The 20,177-nt window shown below is 42.5% G+C and overlaps 1 protein-coding gene across 1 annotated transcript in view; it reads left to right on the forward strand.

The window, feature by feature from the left end:
* Positions 1-5,167, forward strand: part of B3GLCT (beta 3-glucosyltransferase) — a 63,708-nt gene extending 58,541 nt beyond the window's left edge. The window contains exons 14-15 of the mRNA XM_068672679.1: positions 308-452; positions 3,529-5,167. Coding sequence (XP_068528780.1) covers positions 308-452; positions 3,529-3,696 — 313 coding nt within the window. The 3' untranslated portion in view covers positions 3,697-5,167. The remainder of the gene's footprint in view (positions 1-307; positions 453-3,528) is intronic.
* The last annotated feature ends 15,010 nt before the right edge of the window (positions 5,168-20,177 follow it).

Genomic DNA, 20,177 nt, shown 5'->3' on the forward strand with positions numbered 1-20,177 from the left:
CGTAAGGGTAATTAGCTAGCCACCGTTTTTACTGCTGATAAGTAACTGTTGGAGTAACAGCATAATTCATTTTCTTTATGTGAAGTAATTATCTTTCAGACAATGCCTCTTGCATTACTTGTCAGTACTGACTTTTCAAATTTGGAAATTTCTGATAAGCTGCACCAGAGGGCTACCTGTTGTCTTTCAGTTTTATAATATGTATGATTAATATTTATAATTAATATTTAATTATTTACAGTTGTTTGGCTTCTCTAGTACTTATTGTGTAATACTCTTTTTTTTTTTTTTTTTTTTTTTAACTCAGGATGGTTTTCAGCAGAACAGCCGTTCAGAAACTACTTGCTAGTAAATGCCGGTGTTACAGCATGGACGCGCCTGACGATATGGTTCTTGGGATGTGCTTCAGTGGCTTAGGAATCCCTATAACACATAGCCCACTCTTCCATCAGGTCAGAGAGTTATTTTTGCTAGTGTTTATAATACATTTTGTTCTTTTAAGTATACACATAAAATGTGACTCATAAATATTACACATCAGTCTGCTTTGTAATAACTATAACCAAGATGCTATTGCTGTAGCTTACTTCTCTCCAGAACATCTCCTCCCACGGGATGCCGTCCTTCCCGAACTGAGCCTGCGGGGGCTGCCCACAGGCAGCAGCTCTTCAGGAACTGCTCCCACACGGCTCCGTACCACGGGGTCCATCCCCCAGGAGCAAACTGCTCCAGCACGGGTCCCCCACGGGTGGGCGGCAGCTCACCCCAGCCCCCTGCTCCTGCGGGGGCTCTCCATGGGCCGCAGCCTCCTCCAGGCCACATCCACCTGCTCCACCGGGGGCTCCTCCACCCATGGGGGGGCTGCAGCGTGGAGATCTGCTCCATGTGGGACCCATGGGCTGCAGGGGGACAGCCTGCTCCACCAGGGGCCTCTCCACGGGCCGCGGGGGAGCTTGTGCTGCCTGCCTGGAGCACCTCCTGCCCTCCTGCTGCACTCACCTGGGGACTGCAGGGCTGCTTCTCTCTCATTTCTCACTTCTCTCTCCCAGCTGCTGTTGTGCAGATTTTCTCTTCCTTCGGTCTATTCTCCCAGAGGCACAACCAGTGTTGCTCCCTGACTTGGCTCTGGCCAGCAGCTGGAGCTGGCTCTTAACATGGGGCAGCTCCTCACTCCTGCAGCCCCCCACTACCAAACCCTTGCTTACTATGTAAACCCCATACGTCTATGTATCCAATTCTTCTAGTGATTCAGAATTTAGTATTCTGAAACATATTATTACTTAGTGTATATGAATATAACATTAAAGTGTTCCTGTAACTGTTGTTTTTATGGAGGGTTCTGAAGAATCATACAAATACCTTTTGATAAATTGGCCTATGGTAGCACAAGCAAAAAAGGTCACAAAACATAATTTTCTTTTGAGCATATTCTCCAGTCTGGGAGAAGAGGATCGGAATAGATTTAAATCATCTTTCTGTTTTCCAGAATTTTTCATAATCTAACTGTGACATCATAGTGGAAAACATGATGCATCAAGTCCCAGAGAGATTTGTTGCATCGTGAACCAAATAAACACTTTGCCTTCCTCCCATGGTACTAAAGAGAAGAAGCGCTTGTGATTTTTCCAAACAGTGCAGCACTTTTTTAAAAATTAGCATTTAAATCAGTGAAATGTTGGATGTTTTTCAGAAGTTAATCTAGTTTAAAAACTGGGAAGATCTGTGTAGCTGAAAATAAACTGAAATTAGGATAATAGCCTCCTTGAAAAATTAGTAAATTACCAACTAATTCAAAGCAGCTGTCAGGGAGGGAGGAAGAAGTTTGCTAATTAAATTATCAGCTTTTCCTGTATTGAGATTTTCTTTCTGATTACATTTACTATTTAGGGAAGTGTATGACTGAGAACACACTATTCAGAATTCTAATTATTTGTGCATATATAAAAAAATCATATTGATTTTTCTTTCCTGGTTTATCATCGCTTCTTTCAGTATAAGTATGAAAGAAAAGCAATGCATCTTCATCGACAGAATTACTGAATAATTTGCTTGTAGAGGCTGGGGGGTGGTTTTTTTGTTGTTTTTAAAATGAGAGTTGGAAAGACTAGAACTCATTTTACAGATTTGTAGGAGTGGCACTTACACAACCAAACAGAGCACTTCTTTGTAACCCTTAATAGTGTACATTTGATACAGAATCACTTTGAAAGTGAAATCCTAGCAGTCGGATTTTCCACACAGAAAATTACAGTTGAATTGTAATACATCTTTACTGTCACTTATAACAAATTCTAATTTAGCATTCCTTAAACAAAAGTTAAGCCTGAGGGGAAAAACTACTGAATAAAATTGGAGTGTGCTCATTCTCTGAATTTCACTATTATTCAACAAATATTTTTAAAACCAAGAAACCAAAATTGGATTTTTTGTAAACCAGAAAATTATTTTTGGGCTCCCTCTTGATTGCACCAAATGATTTTATTTTAATTCTTTAAATAAATAGTCTGTGGTTTAAACATAAGAGGGGGAAAAAAAAACACAGCTCAGATTTCTTAATGTCAAATTTCCTTGCCTGGTTTTATGACTGGCTGTACATGAAAGAGCATGACGAATGCAGCATGTAGAATTCATTATTGTGACCATAAGTAGGTGAAATGTACAGTATTAAATTAGTTACGAGTTTCAGCATCAACTCATTGATTCAATTTTATTTTACTTATAAAAAAAAAAAAAGAATGCATCTTTTATTAAATCATTTTAAAAATGTTGAAACAAGGTGCTCTCTGAGTAAGTTTTTGCATGCCTTTCTTGCATTTCTCTATACAAAATTTTTATTTACAACAGGAAAAAAAAATAGTTTACAGAGACCACTACAGATTGGGCTTGTTTGCATAGTGATGCATTTACCTGCCATTAAATTGTCAGAGAAAATAAAACATGCTTGGCACAATAGGAAGTCAGCTGCATTATGTGCATTTGTTGTAATTCTGTCTCTTCTGATGTGATGTGATCAAGAAAAATGATGCGGTTTCCTGGCACCACAATATCACCTGCGTTTGGTGATCTTTTGCCATCATAAAACTTCATACATTTCAGCTGCTATATTTAGGACCCTACAATCCCACTGGCAGTGCTGACATCTCTCAGTAAGAGGAGGAACGAAGAGAACATCACGTAAAATCATTTTCTCATTGTTGAATCCAAACTGAATGTTTAAACAGATGTGATGCAAACAATACTGCTTGCTGCTTGCATCCATAGATAGCGGCCATTTCATTTCAAGAAACAGGGCAGGGTTATTGTCAGTGTACTTCATACCATGATGACTGCAGCATGAGTTTAAGATCTAAACTAATGCCTGTAATTTAACAGAATGATGTAAAATAACCATTGTTGTCACCCTATATATTTGTCAGTGCCACGTTGCTTTGTTATAAAACAGAGGCCATCAAGCGGTGATCCTTTCTGATTCCAAAATTGTCCTTCAGAACTGATTACTGGTGCTTTTGGTTTGTTCTTCCTTCTTAGGCACGACCAATGGACTACCCAAAAGACTACCTTTCTCACCAGATTCCAATATCGTTTCACAAGCATTGGAATATTGATCCAGTGAAGGTATATTTTACGTGGCTGGCACCAAACGCAGAAGAGGTACTTAATGGCAAGAAAGTTGGTTACAACAGGGAGGATTTGTAAGCAGCAGATGAATGTACTGCAGATGAGAGGCTGACACTACTGTGATTTTTGTGCTGTTCTTACATTGATCATCTGTTCGTAATATAGATGTTGTTGTTTTGTTCCTGGTCGTTACATTCCTTCAGAGTGATGGAAGAAGGCATGTAATTGACATTTGGATTCTTTTGTTAGTTTGGTTTCTCTTTAAAATGTTTTAGGGCTTTATATACCAATGAACTTGCCACACATTTAAAATGTCTCCTACAACTTTATCTATGTTCTGTTTTGGACTTGGAGTCAGCATCAATTCACATTTCCTTCCTTTGTTCTTGCAAAAACTGAAGTTCTTTATTTGGGAGCCTAACACCGAACATCTGTTAAACATGTATTGACCTTCGTGTCTGCTTGACCTGCAGAAACAGTTCTCTGAACTGTTCTAGAACAGGTTCCTGATACATGAGAGAGGAGACATGAATTTGTTTCTGTGACCAGGAGCTGGGTCATGTGAAGGCCATGTTCCTTGATACTCGTTTCAAACAGAAATATTGTAGTTCCCTTGGATAGGTGGACCAAGCGTGAACTACTGTTTTACCTTTAAGTTGATCAGTATTTCTGAATGTCGTGTTCAAAATACGCAAAAAGGTTAAGACTGGGATTTCTGAAGTGGCCACGGGAGGTCACTGTGGCTCCTTCAGAAACCTAAATCGCTGTGTATCTATTTGGCAAGTATAAATGTGACTTAAGGATTTTCAACGAACTAACACTTCAGTATTTCTGACGTGTGCATTTCAGTAGTGCGTGGATGCCAGCTTTAAAAGGTTTGTAGGATTTCTAATTTATATCACCAAGATAAGTAATTTTATGCTTAAAACATGTAAAAAGTGATTCATATTTAAATGTTCTTGATTTTTTTTTTCTTTGAGCAATTCAGTTTTGTAAAAATGTTTGTACAAAAACCGGCATTGGTATGTTCTGAACTAATTTTTATACTGTAAAACTGTTACTTCAAGAGAACAGAATATGGCACTTGTATGCTGTTATTTAACTTCGCTTGCTATATCGTAACCAAATACAGGGTCTTAAAGCCATACTGCTGAAGTCATTTGTGGGTTTGTTTCTGGATTTATTTTATTTTTGGTAGGTTAGAAACTGATTCCATTCAGAGTAATGCAATACTTGTTCTTACGCCTAAACAGGGGAGCCACTGATTCCTGTTTCAGTAATTACTGAAGTTGTATAAACACTTGTTTGTGAATGTAGCTTGTGGAATTAGAAGCGTTTTAATAGCAAGCACATATTCATAATAGATTCAAGTACTGATTAAATAGGAGCAATCAATGTTATGTTTTTTTTTTTTTTTTCCCACTATCAGTGCCTTAAACAGTAGACATTTTACTGATACCAGGAGTATGCTGTCTGGTACCACGGATGTATCGTTAATTATGTTTACTGTTTAGAACTGTGAGAGCTGAATAAAAGCATTCTTGTTAAACCTTTTGTGCCTTCTTTCTTTTTGCAGCAAGAGTACAGAATTCTTTAAGCACCTGCATCGTAATTTTATCAGCTGAATAATATTCGATGGTCACTTGTACTAAAAGAGTGTTTAAAGATTTTTGTTTGATTTCATATTCAGTTCTTAGATATTTCGCCAGATGAGGTTAATTTTCAAGTCTCTGTTGTGCAAATGGAAAATGTTTTTGCAGTGGACTCTTCATGTGATTGGGAATCTTGAAGCTATCACAAAACTCCATCTATAATGATGCTGTTAATCACTTCCAACTTCAAACTGGTGACATTTCACATTTCCTTGGGCCTTGTGGAGGCAGAATAGGTCAGGCAAAGCTGTTCAGCTTTGGATCCGTACTGTGTTGCACTTCTGTGCTTCTGTCTTAAAGACTGGGAGACATTGACTCACTCATTGCTTGGTCACTTACTTGAAGATTTTCTTCTGATGTGACTAAGGTGATAGTAGCTCTTTAAAATCCACCGTTTCTCTTGCCATTTCCTGTGGGCTTTACTGCAAGGATCCTGGAGGTATTAGTAAGTATAAGACTTCTGATTCCAGTCGTTATGGTTTTGAAAACAATGAAGCAGTAATTTACTGAAGTAGCCTATCCCAAAAACTCATTCTAAATTTTGAGATATAACCAATGATATGCATCCCTAGCAGCAGCATGGCAAAAGTGACGTTTTACTCCATGAACTGAAAAATGTAAGGTTTTATTTATTTATTTATTTTTTCAAATAGGGAGTTTCTGAAAAAAAAAACTCTTCAAAATTGAAGCCTTACATAATTAGTTTTAGAAGACTCAGCAAGGCAGTTACTATCTGAAATCTGGACAAAACTGGGCTGTAATAAGCTTGAGCAGTACTAGGATTTTTAAAGAAACACAAGGGGGTTATAAATGGTGTAACGTTAAAGCAAGAGAATAGAAATTCACAAATCACTTGTGGAGCAAACAAATTAACATGGAATTGTAAAGTTGTATGAAGTTCCCTTTTCTGAGAAGTTCCAGTTTCTTGGGCCCTCCTCCCCACAGGCCTTGTCCCATGGTACTCTACCAAGCAGATTTACACTGGAATTTTCCTCTTAATGGATTATAAGTTAATTAAAATGCTTCTGATCTTACAAATACTAGCTGTGGAATTACTTGGCATTTAATAAACAGTGAAATACATTTTTTAACTCAATAAAATGTGGACAATCATCCCATAATTACCAAGTTATTATCTGCTTGTGAAGAACTCTGTCAAGTGCAGTTTGAATGTCTGAAAAAAGATTAAAAGTCTTATCAGAATAAGACAGGATTTTGTTTTACAAGTGCTGGCTCGCCTCCATCAAGTCTTGCCACTTGTTCATCTAAGTGGTATAATTAACGCTTCAGCAAATGCTCCTCTTAGAGGCCTGTAATTGTCCTGACAGTCTTTCAAAATCTGATAAAACATTTGCTGCCCTTTCAGCATCCTCACAGCCGCTGTGTATGAGTGCTCTCATGACCTTTGCTAGCAATTCAGCCACTGCATTTGTAAGATACTTCAGGTTTATTGAAACAGTGTCCTGGAATGTCAGATGGGTTGCAATGAACAGGGCAGAGAGGCTGTAGAAGTGCAGAAAGCGAAGGAAAGAGATACTGAGGTGAAGCTATAAAACTGTACCACAGTCTGTGCAGCTTTTATGCTTTTATTTCATTTGTGTCCCTGGCAGCTTGAAGGATTGTGGATTTACCTTCATTATGGTCAGCCTCCAGCTGCACTCCGTTGCTTTGGTTCCTCATGTGTAAATCCAGCACCATTCTCCAGCCTCTGCAGAGCTCCGAGTGGAGGTGGGTTGACTTCTGCCTGTACATCCACCTGCCCACAGGCAAGGTCCCAAAATAGTAGAAGTTACAGTCAGTTTTAAACACCACAGCTAATGCAGCTTGCAGCTCCATGGGCAAACACAATAACAACACTGTTCTTCTTGGCAAGCATTATTCAAGCACCGCAGCACTCTGCTGGATGCACTGAAAAACACAAGGTTGTACTGCAGAACCATCCAGCTGAGGGACTGAATAGACCCCAAGTGACGTCGTGGCCAGGCTTGTTGAATTGTCATTGCCTGTACAAGATGTGAAGAGAGATTGAACAGAAGCTTTAAATGCAATGAGGTGAGTCAGATTCTTACAGCCCCTTGAGCTGTTGACCTGTCAACACTCATTTAAGTAGGAAACATCATACATTTGGGTTAAAAAGTAACATATTCTATCACTCATTTTTTTTTTTAAAGACAGTGAGAAACAATGGGAAGGGTGATAAGGATCTGTAAGAACATTGGGAAGTTGTTCAGGGGAAGACTGAACAGCTGAGAATTATCCATTCGAAAAGGCACAAGTGGAGCTGAGGTCTGCCTAATTACGAGTGATACAGAAAGGGTGAGCAGGGAGTGATTTTTCACACTCTGATAATGAACTTGTCGGAGTAGTTTCAAGACAGGTAAGAACTCTTCCCACAGCACAAAACTAAGCTGCAGGACCCAGAAGCACAGGCTGTGCAGAGGCTGAAAACTGCAAAACGACTTGTACAAAATCACAGAACAAAAGTAAATGGCTTATAAACATAGTGGTTTCAAAAAACCTCTTCAAGCTGAGGCTCTAAACTACTAATACTTAAAACAGGGCAGATACACTGGGCTAAATAGACCTGTGTCCTAACTGTGACTCTTTCCGTGTGATACCTGTATGCATACAGTTCAGTTCGAAGTGGAGACTTGGGGTTTTGGGGTTTCTACTGCTGGTGGTTGTGGGTAGTGCTTCAGTCCCTGTGTACACAGAGCATCAGAGCATCCCATGCTTGTGTAAGTCCGGAGCCACCTCTGAGCTGAAGAGTCTCAACAGAGCATCTGTCAAATTCCTGCTTCCCTCTGCTCTGTCAATGCCTGAGGAGCCCGGACAAGAAAACTCTTGCCAAGGCTTGGATGATGGGCTATGCATACATTCAACCTTAAGTGCTGATTCACCACAATTTATGGGCCAAGGGACATGCTGAAGACAAGATTCCCAAAGCCCAGGCTCTGCAGGGCAGTCAGCCAAGCTCCCCTTGCTGAATATGGTTTTAGGATCCCAGAGAAACTGAGCAACTTTTGATGCCAGGAAGTGAACAAGCTTTGGAGCTGATATGTCAACAGCATCAGACCTGTCTGTCAGTAGTCTCTTTATCTGGTGGGCTGATCACTCTGGGAGAGAGTCTCAGAAAAAAAAAAAAAAAAAAAAAAACAACAAAACAAAAAAAAACAACACCTTCATTACAAGTGTGAGTTATGGTTTGATCCCCTAGGGATCATGTTTGAATACAAAGTGCTTTGAGGTCAATCTGCACCAAAGTCTAACTAGAAATGACTGTCTGCTGCAAGGCAGGGCTGAACCTGTGTTCTTTCTAAATCCCGTGTTTCATAGGAATAATTTATGTCTCTCCCTCATTTGGCTGACTTCCAGTTTCATCAGACAAGGCATCATAACTCAATAAACCTCCTCCTGGACGAAACAATTCTCTTCACCAGCTTTCCTAATGTGGCAGAGAGAAACCCAAGGCCCCTTCCCCTTCCTGCCACGTTTGCTCACACAGTGCCTGGGGGGAGCTGCTATCCAACCCTATTATCCTCACAGCTGAGGTGCTGGGTGAAATACATTCATCTTTTGGCCTGGTGGCCACCCATGGCTACCAAGCAGACTCTGCCTTCCCTTCCGAGTGCTAAGGAACTCCAGGTCTCCTTTAAGGGACTTTCACCTCCATTTTTTTGTGCTGCCTGCGAGGGCTGAGGGACTCAGTTCTTTGTGTGTGATTTCCACCGATCACCCTCCAATAAAAACTCTTTAAAGGTTTCCACATCTCACAGTTATTTTGTTTTGTGGGGGCCTGGTTAAGGTTTTTCCTGAAGGATGCCCCACCTCTGCAGGGCTGACATCTGTCACAGCACCTTCCTTTAGGTTTCTGGACATCCTACTAATAATTGTCACAGCTATTCGTGAAGGTGACCTCCTGATAGCCACTGTTTCTGCTGGAAATATATTAAAAGCTATTAAAAACAACGACAGATAATCGTTAGAAAGCTTATTCAGTAGGATGCACCTTCAGATATCTGAAGCTTTTCCTGTGCTTATAACACTTTCCTTCAAACTAGGTGTTCAGCTGACCTGTTTTGTGTCCCTTGACATCACACCATAAGAGGTGCATGCCCTGGATCCCAAGAAAGCTCTGTCCTTTCTGATTCACAGAGCCAAACCTCTTGGACACGCTCCAGCCTTCACTTTGACAGCCCTGTGAGGCTACAGCTTCCTTCCACATGTCCTTGGAACTGCTGCTCCCTCAAGCCCTCAGGTATCCAGGAATGGGGTTTGGCTGGGCAAAACTGTGCTGAACTTCACCAAAAGGACCACACAGCCTCCTTTTAGGTTGCTGTCACTCTGGTAGGCTTTGCCAGGCCTCATTTGAAGCAGTTTGGATGGCCAGCTGAAGATGTATCCCGCTCTCATGTGCTTTGCCACACCCTGACTTTCTGGCTTTGCAGGTTGAAAGGAAGGGACGCAAGGCACACTTTAGACTACACATCCAGTTGAGACCAAACGTTCTTGAACACCTTTGCACAAGCAGCTCTGACAAACAGGCATGAGGGGAACATGACAACCCATGGAGCAGCACTGCCACTGGCTCTGGGTCTGCACAGGCCCATCAGGCCCGAATTGACATGAGAACTAGCAGAAAACTCTGGTAATCCAGGAGTGAGATCTTCTCCCCAGGGATTGCAGTGTCCTCTGACACACTGCAGTTCCTGCCACAATTTGTCTCTAAAGACGGTAATTTATTGCTGAAACCACAGCAAACTGGCAGAGAGATGAGGGAGGGAGCTGTGTGGAAACACAGCCTTGGGCCCACACAGTGCCACCATTGTCCTAACCCTGCTCTGAGGCATTTGCTTGCTGAAGCTCCAGGCAGTGAAGTTGCTTGGCTTTGTCTGTAGTTTCCACTTGTACATGGCAGGAACTCTAGCTTTTTAAATCCTACAAAGTCTCTTTAATGCTGGAGCTGTGAACAGAGCCAGGCCATTTCTCCTGGTGTGAGAAGGTGAAGAAGATGGAGCTCAGCTCCTGGTGTGTATTTCATTGACTCCAGTCAGTATTAATCACGCTGCTGACAGGACTGGAGGCAATGCTGTACTAGCTGCTTCTGAGTGAGCAGATCCTTTATATTTTATGTCCCTCTAAGAATACCTGTCACAGCTACTTCCCAGAGGACAGCATTTACACAGAAACTCAGGATCACAGAGTAGTCCAGGCACCCCTGGAGGCCCCTGGTGCCCCCCTGCCCAAGCAGGGACACCCAGAGCAGGCTGCCCAGGCCCACGTCCAGGCGGCTTTTGGAGCTCCCCAAGGAGGAGACCCCACAGCCTCTCTGGGCAGCCTGTGCCAGGGCTCCGTCACCCGCCCAGCACAGCAGTGCTGCCTGGTGCTCAGAGGGAGCCTCCTGGGTGCCCGGCTGTGCCCATGGCCTCCTGTCCTGGCACTGGACACCACTGAGAAGACTTTGGCTCCACCTAACCTACACCTTCCCATCAGAGACTTCCACACATTGATAAGATCCTCCCTGAGCCTCTGCCTCTGAGAGGTCTCTGAAGCTGCTGAATATGGGTTGCGATCTGACTTATTTTTAGTTAGTTGACAGGTTCTCTTTAACTTTGCAAGGTGACTCCAGGCACTTTCTTCTAGAGTCTATTTACACATTTTTAGCAATCGTCACAGTGCCAGGCATTTGCTGCATGGTGAGAAGCCGCTGGGAATAATTAGCACCAAGGGGAAAATGTCAGAGAGATTCAAACATAACATTTATACAAAATACTCCCACTTTTTTTTAGTGCCAGCACAGGATCTCTGCAGGGCCCTGACCCTGGATCCATGCACCCTACACATCTGTGCAGGATAAGCCCCCACCCAGGTGCCCATTCCTTCCCCCTGCTTGGCCAGTGATGCCCCAGGAGCTTTCCACAGGAGGGTTTACCTGCAGCTTGTGGCCTCATAGGAAACAGCTTATCCCGTCTGTATCGCTTACTTCAGGTCACAGCTCAGCCCATCTCTCCTGTTGCCTTGATTTTGCCTCCCTTTTTTCCCCCTCTCCCTTTTGCCCATGGTCCTCCTGCTGCCTTCATCCTGCGGGAAATTAATTGGCCAATTACCGCGGTGATGTGCAGGTTTTAAATCTTCTGCTCATGAAGGAGAGGCTGTTTTCAATTACAACCAGTATGTGTCTAGGGGCTGTCCTGCCTGGAAGGTGGAGCTGTGACACGGAGAGGCTTGGTGACCTGCTCCAGCTCCCCCCAGGTCTGTGGCTGCCGTGGCATCCTGTGTGGATGTACCTTGCTCACACCAGCACACAGGCAGGCTGCTTGTAAGAGTGCACACTTTGGTTATTTGCTGGTCGGATTGAGGTTTCTCCCTACCCCGGCCTCTGCATGGGTACAAAGAGAAGTGCTTGCTGCTGAAGCTGAGCATCAAACACCTGAGGGGAATCAGAATACAGACTGGTGCAGGCAGATATCTCCTTTAATATTCACAAGCAATTGCTTCCACTGTGAAAAAAAATATAATAATATAATAGCAGCACTTCATTCATTGCCCTTGTGGAACTGAAGAACCAATTTACATCTTCAAAGCATGCCAAAGCAGCCAGCTAGCTAATTGGCAGCCCCACTGCCAAGTGCAGGGCACACCAGGACTGGCAAAGGAGCCCCGAATTACTGCTCTCTTCCGAGGAGATGCTCTCTGGTGTTGGCTTTCCGCAGCCCCGTGTCAGCCTTCAGAGGAATTACTGATTGCTGGTTGAAGGGACAGGCATTTGCAGGCTGGGCTGTGCAGAGCAAAGTTTCTCCCTCAGATCACTTAAAAATATAATGTAATTATGCCTGTCTTTTAGACAGCTCTCAGGAACATGACCTATGGGTCGTAGCTTAGAGAAGACAATCTTAAGGCTGTTTCATCTCATAAGATATGAATACAGTTTTCTGTAATGACTCTGACCCTCAGAAAAAGTGTCCTATTCTCCATTAAGTCCCCCAAATAGTGAAAAATAGAGTTATTAATTGCAGATTTCCAGATATCCATGCCATTTTCTCCTCTCCCATCTGCAAATAAAGAAAACCCCTGATTTCAGTGACAATCTCAGTGGAGCACGTGCTCAGAGAGAATATATAGAAGTGTTTCTTTACTACATTTGTACATATATAAGACCCATTTCAAAGACACCTGTTTCTGTTAAACCTTAGTGTTCAAGAGCTCTGGGGAACTGATTTTACCTAGTGCCCACAAATAAGTACCTTTATTTACATCTGAACTGGGAAATAATGGTACAATATCTGTGAGCATACAACTAATGATTTATCCTGTCCTGTGCATTTTTTTTTTCAGGTGTGCCTAATGCCTTTGTTGGCTAAAACCCTTCCTGACGTGCCTGCATCCCACAGGCTGAAGTTTCCCAAAGGGATCCAAGCATTTAATCATTGCGACCAAAGTAAAGAAAGAAATGTGATAATTGTGAGTGGATATTGGGCTTCTACATCTCAGGTGCAGGGAGTAATGTTGCAAGACTGTCTTAATTCTGCCTTCCTAGAACATATCTTAAAATGCACTTTTAGTCATACATCTCAGCAGAAATAGTGCACATAACACATACAAATCACATTTGAGTTGACTGAGTCATCCCCTGGAGGGTAATATTAATTATTCAAGAAATACACATCCATGTGGCATAAGAGCTCTTTTCTTTTCCTTGATAAACTATCAAGAATGTTTAAAAATCTATTAAGGGTGTGACATAGCTTGAAATACCTTATAAACTTTTAAGTATTTTCAAGATAGGTTCAAAGAGATTGGAGATCACCGATGGTTACAGCTGGATGTGTGGACTCCCTGGCTTGCCCTGCCTCAGCATCCTTTCTTGAGCAAGCCTCGTGCCTTCAACCTCTCCCTGCAGCCTCTGCTCCTGGGTGGCAACATCCTTCCTGGGCAGCACTGGGTTGTCTGTCCTCACAGCTGTCCTGTGCTCCTACCAGTGGGAAGCAGGACTTTTAAACCACAAGCTATTGAACAACAAACATTATAATCTTTGCTGGGCAAGTGTCTCAGGTCATTTTATTTATGAATATGGGAAATTAAAAAAAAATAAAAAAATTACTCGCAGGGTAGAGTATATTTTTTTCATTTCTCTCATTGTTTGTTTGGGGGTGTAGATCAGACCTGTCAGCCAGGCAGGGAGAAATATCCTGTGCCAAAAGCTGAGGTGGATTAACCTGGTGGGGCTTCTCCCCAGGGTGCTGCAAAGCTCTAGACTTCATCAGTCCTGCAGGGATAATCGCAGGTCTGCAGGTTCCTTCTAAAACCCTTCAAACTTTCCCACCCCTTGGCTCTCAGACCCAGTACTGCTTCAGAGATCCCATGGCTTACCAGACTCTTAGGGGTTCTTTTTCATGCAGTGTTGTTTGGCTTCCCTGCCAAAATATTTTTCTCTTTTTCCTCCTACCTAGGCTTGGTTTTTTGGCATAATGAACCTATCATCCACACAGAGATTTAGCAGGGAGGCTGAGGGGACCTCAGCAATCTGGAGTGCCCTTTACATCATCACAGCTGTCTCATTCAGACCAAGGCTGTCTGAGAAGTAGGAAATGCCCAGAGCACCTCCGATTTATTCTCCTGCTCCTCCCACTTGCCATTTTGCACTTGTTTCTATGCACTCACATACCAGAATATTTACTTTGCTTTTCTCCCACAGAGGAGATACTCATGCCATCAGCTGACAGGAATGATGTAAGGAAGCACCCCAGGTCTGCTGAGCGTCAGCACTTCTTGCAGTCCCTGCTGCACAAAATGTCTGCAAAAATAAAATCTGACATTTCCTTGCATGACAGCACTCAGCTGCCTTCTGCACTTTGCACTTCGCAGCACCTTGGCAAATCTCCTTTCTGCACTTTAACAGCCAGCCCCTTACCTGGTGGTAAGGTTCCTGCATGTAATTGCTGAATGTGTTCAGGATTTGGCCAAAGTGTTATTGTAAAGAGGAATTAGAAATGCCTGGTGAGTACAGTCAAAGTGGAATAGCTTTGTAGGAAGAAGCAGAGCTCAGCTCTATAAAAATACAAAGAAAAGGGGAGAGATTTTACCACCCATTGAAGAGCAATGCACAGTCAGAATTTTGTCCTTAATCAATTCCTCTTGCACCTGGCAAACTCAGCAGTGCCAATGAACACTGCTGTCATATCATTTCTATGCAAAACTGGGAGAAAATTCTCCATAGTCTGCGGGATTCCTTTTAGCATAATTTTCTCAGGAAATTGGGCTGTTTTGCTCTCTGCTATGACCAAGAGTCTGTAGCTAAATGCACTGAGCAGCTGTTTTAATTCAGGAGTGCCAAAAGTCCTGGACAGCCCCATGGTGGCTCTGCCTTCAGGAGGTGTCCCATGGGGTTGAGAAGAGCAGAAGGTGGCCCTCAGCCTGTCAGTGGATTCTTGCAGGACTTGACAGTGGGCTTTCAGCCTGTGTCTAGTAAGAGGCAGTCCTGTATTAAGGCATTAATTAAACAACTTCAAGATGCTTTCTGACTGTGTTTGTGGTGAGGAGAGCTTTCTGGGTGCTGGTTCTTCGCATCCTTGAGAGTTGCATCTAAGTGTTTGTCAGGGCAGTAATAATTAGGTGATGGAGGTGACTGTATGCTCGGGTCCACACTGCTTTGGTTCAGGAGGTGACACCAGAGCAGCCTCAGGCTCCTCATGACAAGGCTTGTTCACCTGGGCACAACAAGCCTCTTCCTCCATATTAAGGTTTAAATAGTCTCAAATATTCAAAGATTGATGGCATCTCAATTCTTTTTAACCATAGCTTTTTCTACTGACATCCTTCTTTGTGATGATTTAGTTATGACGCTAAGCAAAATTTCATTCAAAACCAGGTCTTGGTAATGGTTTGTCTTTGGGTAGGGTTTATTAATAGCAGTCAGCCATAAAAAGTCCTTCTCCTCCCCACCTGCAGGTTTGCAGGCAGTGCCTATCTCCTTGTACACTTGGGGTGATCCCAAGAACTCCCTCCCCAGCTCACCTTCAAGGCCCAAGCACTTCTCCCTGCATACACCTATTGCTCACCTCCTCCTGCCAGAGCTTTGCCATCCTGACAAACGGGATAATATCCCACAGACACAGAAAGGACACGAATCAGCCCCCCTGAGGATCACTGCAGGTTATGAGACTGCTGTGAGAAGCCTCTACAGGACAGGACTGCCAAAGTCACCTCCCTCTGCCAGCTCCTGGGGTATTCATCCACCGCGAGCAGCACCAGTGGGGTGCACGGAGCACATCCCATAGCAGCTTTGTTGCAGAAGCAGCAGAAGCCCACCAGCATGACCACAGGTATAGGACAGGACAGGAAAAATAAGTTTAGGGTCTTTGCAAAACCTTGTGTGACCTCAGGAATGTTATTCTGTGCCTGGTGAGGCGCAACAGCTTCAGACATCAACTGGTACCTCAGGCTCGTGGCTGTTAAAGTGCAGACAAGTCCAGGGGAATCTGCAAAGCCACAGATATCTAAAGCCAAACACCTGAAACTAAGCCACCTTCAATGAAGTGTGTGTCTCTGTTTTATTTTACCTTAGTTCTATGGCCACGGGAACAACCTGTATCTCTGGAAAGCTAAGTATTCTGGTTACAGTTAATTTTATCTATGCTCATGTGTTATACTTGATAGATGGGCACCCAGCACTGGTTTGGTACACGTATAGGTTTGTATTTAAGAGCAGGATAATTGCACAACTCCTGCAAAAAAAAAGCTCTTCAATAAGGCTTTTTTCTATGAAACCCACAGAGAGGCACGTTGTATCATAGATTCATTTTGGCTGACAAATATATTTTAAGTACTGCTCCTTATATCAGCTCTGCCAGTTCTTCTGTGCTAATAAATATCAGCTTGGGGAATCAAGACAAACACAATTATGTAAATAAAAACCCACATGATATAAGCAGTGCCAGCCACCAAGTCATAAAACTTTGTGTATTGAAACCCATTAGTGGTAATTCTAGCTATATCTGCCTGTCGGAAAGGAACAGATTAAAATATTTTCAAAGGCTAAAAAAAGACAGGTGTTCCTCTTGATTTAATGTGCAGATTTAAAGCCAAGGTGAACTGCTTGCTTTCAAAGAAAAGGGAGGAAGACGGATGGGAGCTGCAACATCAGCTGGGTGGAAGGCAGAGCTGCCTGACGGCTTATCTCAGATGATTAATGTGGGGTTGTCTGCCACGGTGAGCACTATGACTGCCGTGTGGCTGATGGAAAAATAAAAGCAGGCTCAGAGGAAACAGTGGGTAGGGCTCCAACATAAACATAAGCCCAGACCTACCCCGGGGCTTGTGCTTGGGATCGAATAGAGAGGTAGCGCTTTGTTCAGCTCTCAAAGGCCATGCAAACTGAGCTTTTGCCTGAATGGAAATTTCTGTGGAGGTCATAAGATGATGGAAATGAGCACAGCGATCAAATCCACTTGAGGAAACGCTCTTGAAACCTCCTTCATGCGTGTGAATACCTCTGTGAGCTGCCTTTACATAAAATCCTGGGAGTTATTTGGTAAAAACTCTTTTATCAAGTAATGGAAAGCAGAATCTGTATGACCTGCTGCTTTCAGGGTCCTTTTTCTCCCTGAATATCATTCAAGCTTTGATTCTGTCTCTACTTACTGCTTCTCAGTGAGCAGCTAGCCAAAACGCAAATGACCTAAGTGTCTGGGCTGCACAAAACTGAACAAGTTTGAGTCTTTGCCTTTTTAAAGCAGCACCCAAAAAGCCACTATTTTGTAGCTCTCATTAGGACGTTGTAAGCAGTGCTTATGGAGCTTTTCCTACTGCTTTCTTGCTGTCTTCTCTGTGTCTTACTGCTGTGTGTCTGCTGTGCGTGTAGCTCTGATACACCACCATGAGCTGTCTCTGCATTATAATTGTGCTCTCAGGAGGAAACGCTGAATGAATCGATATTGCACAGGCCAATATTGCATAGATTCAAAGGAGGCAGATTTCATTAGCACCAGCTATCACTTGCACCGTGCTTTTCCCCTGTTAGACCAAATGTATCCCAAAGTGTTGTCACTGGCCACTGCCTAGCACTCAATGCAGGCATTAACAGTTTCCCTAAGCACTCAGAAAACTGAGCTGATCCAGCTATTACAAGCCAGCTCTCAGTGGCAAAATTCCCAGGGCTGGACCAAGCAGAAGGAAGTAAGGGGAAAAACTGAGTTTTGGACGGCAAGATGTTAAAGCCATTGCCCCTTGTCAACATGTTTCTTAGCTGTAGTAAGTCCCATTAGGCAAATGAGGTCCTAGGGTTACATCCGTGCGGGTTTTGTTGCAGGATGTGGTGCCTGGGATTTGTGGCTCTGCTATTCTTTGCACACAGTCATTATGGCAACAGCTGCTCTTAAATAATGCATGCTAGCTTGTGCGTTTTATCAGGTTCTTTTGAAGATGTGGTGCTCTCTTAAAGCGGTTAGTTAGGGTTATTCAGACACAGTTTAACTCTGTTCCCCTGTAAGAAACGTTGAGGAAAGGACCCTGAAGCTGTTTAGGACTCACATGGTGTCCTCCATCTGAACCAGAGCAGTGCTGAACGCTGTCCTCAGCTTGCTTATGTCCCCACTTCCCTGGTATCAGCACCACTGGCACATGTTCTTGTTTCTGTTTCTGTTTGTTTTCAGTGAGGGTGTGGCAGCGGAGAACCTTCAGAAAAAAATCTCTTTTTGGAAACATTGCCTACAAGCAGATTGTTTTAATGTGTTAGCTTCATAAGGAATAAATGGGTGGGGATAACTAAAGTCCAACATACATGTATCTGCTCTGGAAACTTTCCATTTAATTATTGCATTATTTAGTTTGATTTCTGGGCACTGTCTGGCACATTCATGGAGCAACTGATTGCTCCAAGTGAAGGCAATGCCAGTCCTGTTTCTGTATCAAAGCTGGTGAAGCTGCCCTGGGTCAGCTTCAAAAAATAGGTCCAAAATATTTTGAACAATATCATATGGAGAGGGATTCTGTCATTAGAGTAATCTTATTTTTCAGACTTCTGCTAATTAAGTCCAATGGTTGGATGACTTACAGTTTTTTGCAGGATTTTAACCACACTGAAAACATCTCCAATCATGTCTTCAGCTCTGATGCAGAACCTGAGATTGTGGACCAGGATCTGGCTGTGGAGATAGAACAAAACCTTCCTCTCCCCAAACCCTATAGGCTCATCCAGGTTTCTGTCCTTGTCATTTTTCTACTTCCTTTTCTTCCTTAAATGTATGGGATCCCTCACTGCAGAGCTTTTAACAGGTGTGAGACCTCACAGGGCTTTGACCACAGCTATACAGTCTCAAAGGAAAGTTTTCCATAGATAAGTGAAATCATGTGTAGATGCTTGAAAACAGGAGTCTAAACATAAAAAAGACTCTAACAAACAAAAAACTTCCTATCTCCTGCAAGACAGCGCAGGCCCAGGACCACTTTAACTTTTGCCAGCTTTAATGGTCCCACTACAAAGTGATCACTAACATCTTTCAGGGTGTCAGTGCGAGCTGCACATCTTTGAAGATCACAACTTTAACAGTATCAGATAAAAAAGTTTCTGCAAGTTTATATAATTAGTTCTTCAATCAAAATCAGGTGTTTGATTCTTATTATTTAAAAAGCCATAAATGAGAACCAGGTCTGGAGTTCTTCGACTAGAGTTCAAATGACGAGTAATGTTTGATATGAGGTAGGACAGAAATCAGCTCTCTTTCCCAGACTGGTTTGGCTATGCACTATCAAAATAATTAGCACTCTCTGCTAATTAGGCAAAGGGGAAATGTCACTAAACATGTCATGAAGAACATGTCATTTTTAAGCAGCCTCAGTTAAGACACTTCCAGCAGCCATCAGGTAAAGCATGGTATCAGGAAAAAGCATGGTACCAGGCAAAACAGAGATGTTTTAAAAGAGTTATAAAAGGTACCCTGCAGATCCAAATCTTACAAATTTTTAATTACATTAATTACATCCTCTTCCAAGCAATTTTCCAGTGCCAGCATCTAATTCTATTTTGATAAAATTGCCGCAGAGAATTATTTTATTTCAGGAAAAAAAAAAAAAAAAAAAAAAAAAAGAAGAAAATAAAAGAAAATAAAAATAATAAGTGGTCAGTCTGAAAAAAAAATAAATGCTTTGGTTCACTAGTGATTTATGGCTTTGCATGTATAAGCAATTAAATCTAACCTTACAAAATATCTAATATTAACTGTATGAAAGCTGTTCAAACAGTTGAGAGCCACTAAATTCAGCACAATTATAGGCCATCAGAAAAGTGTCTGGTAATCCTAGTACAGAACTACACATAATTTGTGCAAATAAATATAATAGCTGGTGTATTTGGGCTGCTAACCTGCATTTATTACTGAGCATAAAACCAGAGTATGATCATCCCTCCATTTTTTGACTCTGGACTGAGACAAAGCTCAGTTCAAGTGTAGTACATCTCCACACTGTTTCTCAGAAACTCAGTTGCCCAATTTCATGTAAAGTTAATAATAATGATAATTTTATGAAAATTTAAGATAGAACATTTATCGTGTTGGTCTTGTGCTGGCTTGTTTGTCCAGCAGAGCTGTGAATATCAGCCTCCAGAGTCCTGTGGAAGTCACCCTGCACGGGCCTCCCATCAGCACACTGCAGTGACTGCAAGTAGAGCAGGCTCCCAGCTTGTTTTTTTTTAAACTTTTCATATGGCAATTAAGGGATTTGGGATCTTTCCTTTCCTCCATTTTCACCTCTTTCCTTTTTAAAATCACTAATTGTACTTAGCAATGTTTTTCCAGTGGAGACCTTAAAATACATCAGAGCCACAAAATGAATTATCCCCCTAACCCTCCTACACCATTAGCTGGGAGGAGGAGCTGGCTCATCCCCTCTTAACTAATGCTTCTTCTGTAC

This window comes from Anas acuta, chromosome 1 (assembly GCF_963932015.1).
Source record: "Anas acuta chromosome 1, bAnaAcu1.1, whole genome shotgun sequence".
NCBI lineage: Eukaryota > Metazoa > Chordata > Aves > Anseriformes > Anatidae > Anas > Anas acuta.